The sequence below is a fragment of the Etheostoma cragini genome, chromosome 21 (assembly GCF_013103735.1).
Source record: "Etheostoma cragini isolate CJK2018 chromosome 21, CSU_Ecrag_1.0, whole genome shotgun sequence".
In the NCBI taxonomy this organism is placed as follows: domain Eukaryota; kingdom Metazoa; phylum Chordata; class Actinopteri; order Perciformes; family Percidae; genus Etheostoma; species Etheostoma cragini.
The window spans coordinates 465,437-474,720 of NC_048427.1; the positions used below are offsets into that span (position 1 = coordinate 465,437).

The 9,284-nt window shown below is 41.5% G+C and overlaps 1 protein-coding gene across 1 annotated transcript in view; it reads left to right on the forward strand.

The window, feature by feature from the left end:
* The window catches only part of abca5 (ATP-binding cassette, sub-family A (ABC1), member 5), a 32,665-nt gene extending 23,561 nt beyond the window's left edge, over positions 1 to 9,104 (forward strand). Inside the window, exons 24-37 of the mRNA XM_034860753.1 lie at positions 361 to 474; positions 735 to 872; positions 2,322 to 2,390; positions 2,484 to 2,575; positions 2,736 to 2,859; positions 3,776 to 3,893; positions 4,021 to 4,112; positions 4,847 to 5,022; positions 5,314 to 5,389; positions 6,026 to 6,120; positions 6,252 to 6,371; positions 7,019 to 7,171; positions 8,222 to 8,301; positions 9,028 to 9,104. Of these exons, the coding sequence (XP_034716644.1) occupies positions 361 to 474; positions 735 to 872; positions 2,322 to 2,390; positions 2,484 to 2,575; positions 2,736 to 2,859; positions 3,776 to 3,893; positions 4,021 to 4,112; positions 4,847 to 5,022; positions 5,314 to 5,389; positions 6,026 to 6,120; positions 6,252 to 6,371; positions 7,019 to 7,171; positions 8,222 to 8,301; positions 9,028 to 9,104 (1,524 nt within the window). The remainder of the gene's footprint in view (positions 1 to 360; positions 475 to 734; positions 873 to 2,321; positions 2,391 to 2,483; positions 2,576 to 2,735; positions 2,860 to 3,775; positions 3,894 to 4,020; positions 4,113 to 4,846; positions 5,023 to 5,313; positions 5,390 to 6,025; positions 6,121 to 6,251; positions 6,372 to 7,018; positions 7,172 to 8,221; positions 8,302 to 9,027) is intronic.
* Positions 9,105 to 9,284: the final 180 nt, after the last annotated feature.

The following is a 9,284-nucleotide window of genomic DNA, read 5'->3' on the forward strand; positions in this document are numbered from 1 at the left end:
TCTGCAGGGTAAATCCAGACAGCTAGCTAGACTATCTGTCCAATCTGAGGTTTCTGTTGCACGACTAAAACTACTTTTTAAGGTTTAAACATTCCATCAAAACAAGTTCCTTCCGGAGATGATTTTCCAGAGGCCCCGCTTCTGTCATCGTTGGCGCCGCCCAACAAGATTGTGATTGGTTTAAAGAAATGCCAATAAACCAGAATACGTTTTTCTCCCATTCCGGAATGCTGTGTGGACTATACTAGACTATACCATACTATACTAGACTATACTAGACTATAAAAGACTTATATTTACTGGTAATATTCATGAAACATAAAGGTCCTTTTTCATGACGTCTCTCCTCCCCTTTCTTAGGTCCTGTGTACTGTGGGTTTTGGTCCAGCCATGATCCTCTTCACCTACGTGTTTTCTTTCGGCTTCGCCCGAGTCCAGAGCAACAGAGATTTCTTCTCTGTCATCTCCATGATGGTGAGGCGGGATGCCATGGTTACACACATGAAATTACACGTGTAACCAGCATCCAAAATGTGAACTTCAACAACACAAAATAGTTTGCTCCTAAAGTCATTGAGATTAATAACTGGGATCACTATACCTGAAATAAACACTAAAAGGGCTTGTTATTGTGGCTGTACATTTGGTGATACTGAAAGAGCTTTAGGTTTAGTTCAATTTCGGTCTAATTAACATTTTTTGGATGTTATCTGACTGATTGACTTATTTCTCAGGTGTGTGTGGTGTCAGCCTCGCTGGTTCAGTTGTCCTTTGTGAACGACAGCCCTGGGTTGACCAGAAACCTGCACAACGCCCTGTGTTTCTTCAACCCTCTTTATCCTCTCATGGGCTGCCTCAACTGCATCACCAAGGTAGGAGCTTCACTATGGCGACCAGTCAGTTAATTCTGTGGTTTCTCTGTCTGCCGTTTTGGTCTTAAAACCTGCATCCAATTTTATTACAGAGCACATGATGTGGAAGGGATGAACCCATTGAGAATTAAAACCAGAAGTCACAACAAGTGACTGATGTGAACAATAATCTTCGACTTTGGTCCAGTATTAAGGAAGATCGCCGCAGTCGGCAGCAGCAAAACAGGCCATGTCAGTTAATGAAGCAATTGTGCAGCTTGTTTTTACCTTCACAAAGTGCTTGTTTTGCTGCTGACAGGGTCAGATTAATATTCTAAGTGTCTGACAACATTATGGAAAGGATTTCTACGGAGGTTGACCTTTCTGTTAAAGATTAAGATCCTTTTTTTTAAACATTAAAACATCCACCACATGGCATTTGCTAAACCCACCAGACTCCATGTAAATAAACAGTAATTTAAGCATCGTAAAATACACTTCATTCAAAGTCAACAGAAACTAAATAAAACTATGATAAGCCGTTTTGGGTGGTCTTTCCACTTTTCCAACGATCACATCTCTAGTTTTTGTTAAAATAAACACAGTTTACCAATTTCCCATGTGAAAATATGTTGGCTCTATACATGCTAAAAGTATTGGTTTTTTTAAACGGAGTCTGGAGGGTTTAGAGCTAGCGATCTCAGAGCTGTTTCTGGTTAAACAGAAAGGTCGTAAATTGGTTGTAAAAAGGTCTATCTCTATAGGGATCCTTTCCATAATGTTGTCAGACACTTGGAATAATAATCTGAGCCTTTCAGTCGAGAAATAAAGCACTTTTAGTGGACCAAATTGTTGATGCACATTTGCCCCATAGGGATAACGTTTCATGGCTGCCGGTTACAGCGTTCATGCTTAATACTTGACCAATGTCAAACATTGCTGTTTCTATCAGTCACTTATACACACTAACATAGGAAAATATGGTCCAGGTTGAAAACAGAAGTTAGCGAAGATGAATGGATGGATGGATAATATAATCTGAAAACTGCTGCCCTGGTTAAGAAAACAATGCAACTGATCTCAGCTGGTATTCTGTCTATAAAGGACCCCAAACTTTTGACCCGTAGTGTACTGTATAACCATAGGTAGCTTTCTCCAGCTCTCATAATTTTATGCTACATGCCCAGCAGCAAACTGCAGACACACAAAGTTAGAGACTGCCCGGTAAAGAGACCGATATGTTTCGTAGGAGTTGGAACAGACCCATCCAGAGAAGCCCTTTTTTATTGATTTATGGTATATTGCAAATACATTTTAACTTATTCACATAGAATAGTTCAGGGTGCTTTAGTTGGAACCTTAAAGGTAAGCTTGAGAAGATGTCAAAGTCCCAGCGGGTTTGGTGTAAGACAGTGGCTTCTGTACGAGCAGGAGCCCCCCCCCCCCACTGATGTTTTACCTTGTTTACAGGCGACCTTCCTCCCCTCTCTGTACGAGGAGAACTTCTTGTGGAAGAACCTGCTTATTGCGGTTGTAGCTGTACGTATCTTAGCTTTTTTTTTCCTACATTTGGTAAGTAGAGACTGCAGAATGTGTGCTTTCAGCCGTTTATTTTCCCATTTCTGTGCTCAGCCGTATCTCCAGTGCATCATGCTGCTTTTCCTGCTCCGTTGGCTCGAGATCCGTTACGGTGGGAGGACGATGAAAAACGATCAGTTCTGCAGGTGACGATCAGATTTCGGGTCATAACTTAGATCACACGCTCACTCATTATTTCTTTTTTGAACATATAGGTGCGTTTCATTCAAGCTCCTTGGTTTGCATTGAGACTCGTGTCGGTTCAACTTCATGACATAATGAAGGAAGATTCGTTTGCATTTTCAGGATCTCATCCAAGTCAAAGCCCAAAGTGGAGAAAAATCCAGAAGAGGCACTAAACGAGGATGAGGATGTTCAGATGGAGAAGGCCAGAGTGAAGGAGGCCCTCACCTGCCAGTCCTGCGAAGAGGTAAGAGGATATCTGATCTTCTGGTACAGGAAAATATGGAGCTGTGGAATGAGCCAGTTTACCTAAAGAGTTTTTGACTGAGCTTAAAGGGATGGTTTGGATATTTTTCAAGGGGGGTGGTTGTATTATCCATAGTCAGTGTATTAACTAGAGTAGATGGCGAGTACTGACACAGAAGCTAAGCAGTGTACTGCTGTGGGGGACACATTTAAAACATCTAAATCAGTTTAACTGGGCACTATATATACCCAGCATTTCTACTTAAGTAAGGTAACAATGTATTTATACTTAATTACTTAACATGTCTGTGCGTGATGGATAGATGCTGGTGTTCTCCAGATTCATAACTAATAAGAACAAAAACCTAAGTAAAGGTAAATCTGCGATGAGGATGAGTAGACCCCTCCTGAGGGTCTGGGGGGTTACCTACCAAGGTGCTTATGCTTTGGGCTCGCTTCTTTTGATGGTTCGACCACGCTCCACCCCACACACACAAAGACAGTGATATACTGGATAAGTTATATGTCTTTATTTATTCTCTTTCTTTCCCGCACACACACAGTACAAAGTATATGTAAACAGTATATGTGCATTTATTTGTATATTTATATGTTTATATCTTGTATCATTGTAACTAGCTTCACACACACTTTCACACATCCATCTGCATACACAGTTTTGCTGCTCCTGTGTTTTCCTTGTTTGCTACATACCCGGCACTTCTGTTGTGTGCCTTACTTGTTTTGCCTTCTGTTTTCTTGCATTTTGTTTATCTTGTATGTCTTTGTCTTACCCTGGACCACCTTTTTGGGCGTTTTATGTGTCCCTGCACTCGTCTTCCCTTGTTCTGTGATCACTTTCTTTCACAATTTAAAAAGTGAATTTGAGCTCTCTTCGCTGTGACTCGTCCATTTAGAAACCAGCGGTGGTTGTGAGTAACCTGAGGAAGCAGTACAAGGGCAGAAGAGAAGGTTTTTCTCTGAACAAGAGTAGGAAAGTGGCCACAAAGAACATCTCCTTCTGTGTTCGCAAAGGTATGTCAAGTCTTTTTGTCAAGCGGACTAAGCTAACGCTTTAATTGCACGGTAACCAAACGTGGTTTGTTTGGAGCTGCTCCATTCCAAATATTCAATAATAATAATTTAACGGCTGTTTCTACAGGTGAAGTTCTGGGATTGTTGGGACCCAACGGAGCAGGAAAGAGCACCATCATGCACATGTTGTCAGGCGACACGGACCCCACTGCCGGCCAGGTACAGTACAGATAATACCGAAGCTACTCTCCTCTCGTCTCTACTGTGGAATAGTTGTTCCTGATCCACATTCAAGACTGTTACTCGCGTAACTTTCCGGGGTTAAATGAATGGAAGCATGAATTCCACATCTGTGGTCATCTCATCTGGAATTATCTTCAACTTCAACTCAGAAACTTAAAGTAAATGTGCTGTAAACATATTAATTAAATGTGTTTTTATATTGACGTTGGGTTAAGCTATACTTATACAAGTCTACATCAACTTAAAGACATTCAGTTAATGAACATATGAACTCAATTTTAATGAATCTACTTCGACTGGCTATTTAACATTTTAATAGAATTTTATAAACTAACGGTGGTATATGTACTGTGGTGTAAAAGTCAAATCATTTAAATTATTCACATGGCTGTATTTCTGTAATGTATTATAACCCCCTCTTAGAAATAATGTAAAGAAATGCCTTTTCCTTAAACTTATCCTAGGAAAAATAAAGAGTAAGATTTTGGGATTTGGGTCATTTACGCCTTTAATCATCAGGACAGGTTAGAAATGAAAGGGTGGAGAGAGAGGGAAGACATGCAGGAACATTTCCACAGGTCAGATTTGAACCATGGGCCTCTGCGTTGAGGAATAAACCTCCTAATAATTGAGCATGTGCTCTACCAACTAAGCTAACCGGGCGAGAAAGACATAATGTTGTCACTGACTGTCTGTTTGGCTTTGTCCAGGTGCTGATGGGGGACTATAGCACTGAGTTTCGTCCCGTGGACAGTCCTCTGGAACATGTGGGCTACTGTCCTCAGGTGAACCCTCTGTGGCCCCGGATCACCCTGCAGGAGCACGTGGAGATCTACGCTGCCATCAAGGGCCTGAAAGGACAGGACGTCCCGGGGATCATCAGACGGTAAGCCCCGGCTCTCTCTCCTACACACCTTCAACACCATGACTGAGTTAAATACATACACGTGACTGAATATTCAGCGTCTGGGTGGAGGATAACAGGACCCTGTATGAACCTGGACTACAGGAACCTACTCAGGACAGAAAGCAAATGAATCGCAAGGGTGAATAATCAATCACTGATTAACCTGGTTAACTGCGTTTAGTTTTCTAATGATGGAGGATATACAGGAGTACTGAGAGTAACAGCTGCTGACCGTTCTGTTGTTGTTGTTCTTCTTCTTCTTCTCATCAGTGTGGTGAATGCTCTGGAGCTAAAGGACCACTTGAACAAACAAGCCAAGTCCCTGTCAGCCGGACTCAAGAGAAAGGTGAGAACATGGTCCCCATTTGTAACTGTAATAAGTCCAAATCCAAAATATCGATTGGACCTATAATTTAAATGACAATTCTAGCGCAAAATGAACCTAGGGGTTAATAAGAATGGGTACTGAGTCGACAGTTAACTGGGATCTGTTTTCATGCTATTTGAACGTGCCCAGTTTTGGCTCAAACCGCTAGTTAGCTTATAACGCTAGTAGTCAGGGCATAGAGGAAGTAAAAATAAATCACTATTTGTATACCACTAACAAGGCTCAAAATAGCACCACACTTCCACAGTAGCATAGTGAGGGTCCCTACATGTAAAGCGAAGTCTCGACTGGTGACGTAGAAAGCCGTGCAGATTTTGAACAGCTCACCTGGAGACTGAAGACAGAGGACATTCAGAAACCGGATCAGAGGACATTCAGAAACCTGTATCTCACTCAAAACAGCAGAGATAGTTATTTTTCCAAGTTTGTGTGCATTTGGAAGCAGCAGAGACACAAAATAACACCCCAAATCCCAGAAAAAAGTGGGTTTTTTTTCATAATATGGTCACTTTAAGAGTTGGACACACTCTGGTTTAGGCATCAGTTTGCAGCACATCATATCCAAATTGACTACACTGTCTTGTTTGTTCACAGTTGTGCTTCGCCTTGAGTATGATCGGGAATCCTCAGATCGTTTTACTGGATGAGCCGTCATCGGGGATGGACCCCAAGTCCAAACAGCGCATGTGGTGAGACTAGATACATTTATCATCGAAGGACAGGTTGTTTTTATTCAAATAAAATGCATTTTGCTAATGAAGGCCATTCCCCCACACACACCATATTTAAAGCCTCTGACCTCGGCATCTACTCTGTGTAGGAGAGCCATTCGTGCTGCGTTCAAGAACCGTCAGCGGGGAGCCGTCCTCACCACGCACTACATGGAGGAAGCGGAGGCCGTGTGCGACCGCGTGGCGATTGTGGTGTCCGGCCAGCTGAGGTTAGTGCTCACAGCTGTGTGACATTCTTTGACGGGACAGATATCAAGGGTTGGGTAGTGTTTGTTTTTTTGATACCTGTGCTAAAGCAGTACTTTTAAAGCAGTGCCGGTGCCTGAAGTGATACTTAAAAAAGCAGTGGATGATATTTTTGATTGCTATATGTTCAAAATGAAATGATTTATCAATAATGTAATGATATATAACAATAACTTATTTCAACAGTAAATAGCTGTAAATCTTCAAAAACAAGATGGGAAAAGGGTAGTTTCAGAACTTTGAATGCACCACGAGGCTTACCAGTTTCAAGTGAACGCACCGTCTGTGTTGTTCAGCAGGTGCAGATTGTAGGACGTCCTGCTGTTGGAGTCCTCTTCAGTGAAATACAGTCACACTTTTACACCGTTTAGCTATTGGCATTTTAACACAAACCAAACTCATGTCTTGTGTTTGTGGTTTGTCTGTTTTTGTGTCGTTACTGTCTTTCTTTTTTTTTAAGTTACTCCTGTCTTCTTTCTATTTTTTATGAGTTTTAGAAACTCTTCTTTATTCATTATATTTATTTATTCACCTGTTTTGCACTGATAGCACTGCATCCCATTTCATTGTACACTTACACTAACATTAAGACATTTCTATGCTCTATCAGATGTATCGGCTCCATTCAACATTTAAAAGGGAAATACGGTCAAGGTTACAGCTTGGAGGTCAAACTCCGAGAGGAGTTGACGGGGCTCCAGCAGGTGGCGCTGCTGCACAAAGAGATCCTCCGAATCTTCCCTCACGCTGCGCGGCAGGAGAGGTGAGACCCCAAAAACCCACTCAATGAGCTCATGTGGGCATTGCAACATATAAAAGGTGGAAGAAAGGGAGCGTAGATCGCAAAAAGATTAAGAAAGCACTCATAAGATACATTTAGAAAAACAATTTGAAATTATTACAACAAAAAGGTCCACTACAAGTCGTTTATTTTGCCACTGACAGACTCACATTAATATTTAAAGTGTCTAACAACATCATGGAAAGGATTCCTTCAGAGATAGACCTTTAAAACCTCTTTTAAGACCTTTCTGTTTAACCAGAAACAGCTCTGAAGTCACTTGCACTAAACCCACCAGACTCCATTTTAAAAGAGCAATACTTTTAGCGTGTATAGAGCCATCATATTTTCACATTTAAATTGGTAAACTATGTGTTCATTTCAACCAAAACTAGAGTTGGGGTTTTGGAAAAGTGGAAACATGACTTGAAACGGCTTATCATAGTCTTATTTTGTTTCTGTTGACTTTGCATGAAGTGCATTTTATGATGCTTAAACTACTGTTTATTTACATGGAGTCTGGTGGGTTAAGCTAATGCAATTTCGCAGATGTTATGTTTTATGTTTATCGTACTTGTTAACCGAAAGGTCTTTCTCTTTAGAAATCCTTTCCATAATGTTGTCAGACATTTAGAATAGTAATGTGAGCCTGTCAGAGTCAAAGCAACCCCTTTTCTAAAGGTAAACACAAGCTGAACAGTTGTCCTTTTAACTTACGTTGTTGCTTGTTTTTCCGCTGCCAACTGCAGCAAACTCGCTTAATACTGGACTAATGTCGAAGATTGTTGTTTCCATTAGTCACTTAGAAACAAAGACTTAGGAAAATAGGGTCCAGGCTGAAATAAAACGGTAGTTACCTTTTAATATATGATCTCTGCCTGTGCAACACCGTGAACAGAGTTACCAAATGCTCCGAGATGAATACAATAAAATGTGAAAATATCAATCCATTCACTTTGCACTTGTTTAAAGTGATTGAATACACACTACTACATGTGCACGCCTGATTCTGTTGGCCGATGTTCTCTGCAGCTTTGCTACTCTGATGGTTTACAAGATCCCCATGGAGGATGTCAAGTCACTGGCCAAGTCTTTCTCTCAGTTAGAGAGTGGTGAGTCACTGCTGATCACACACACACACACACACACACACACACACACACACACACACTCACTAGAGGGTGACCCCCACTGACAACGTCTCTTTTTCCTTCTCTCTTTTCCACCCGGCGGCGTGCAAGCCTGCTGCGACAGAGTCTGTTAATTTTAGACAACATGGGAATGAAATGGGAGCAGGACGGGATTCTTTCTCTCGGGATTTTGCAGGAAGTTTTATTTGGGGTGGGGGGGGGCAGTCATGTGATCAAGATATGACGGGAGTATTTTCGTGGGCTCAGGATGGGATGGGAGCACCAACTGGTTGCACATACATGGCATGTATATTAGCAAAGATTAGTTGATTGGTTGTCAGCTTTCAAATTATTTGCCAACAGTTTTGAGTCATTTTTTTATGAAAGAAAACTACAAATTCTCTGTCGTCAGCTTGTTAAATGTGAATATTTTCTAGTTTCTTCTCTCCTCTGGGACAGGACACTCAATATCTTTGAGTTGTGGACAAAAAAAGGACATTTGAGGACGTCATCTTGGGCTTTTTGGGAAACACTGATCCACATTTTTCACCATTTTCTGACATTTTACAGACCAAACTACTCATCCATTCATCCAGAAAATAATGAACACATTCATTGACAATGAAAGGATTCGTTAGTTGCAGCCCAATGTGATTTATCTTCTTAATATGTTTATTAATTAATTTCTTTATCTCTGTTTATCTTCAGCCAAGCAAACCTTCAACTTTGAAGAGTACAACTTCTCCCAGTCGACCTTAGAGCAGGTATGTTCTCTAACGCACTGAAGCATTTCAACATGTATTTCAGTACTTTCTCATGTGCCCACTTCCTGTTGTCTCATTCCTCTCCTCCGCGTCCCTGTCCCGTCCCCGCATTCCTGTCCTCCGTGTCCCGTCCCACCTTCCCATTCCTCTCCTCCGTGTCCCTGTCCCGTCCCCACATTCCTCTCCTCCGCGTCCCTGTCC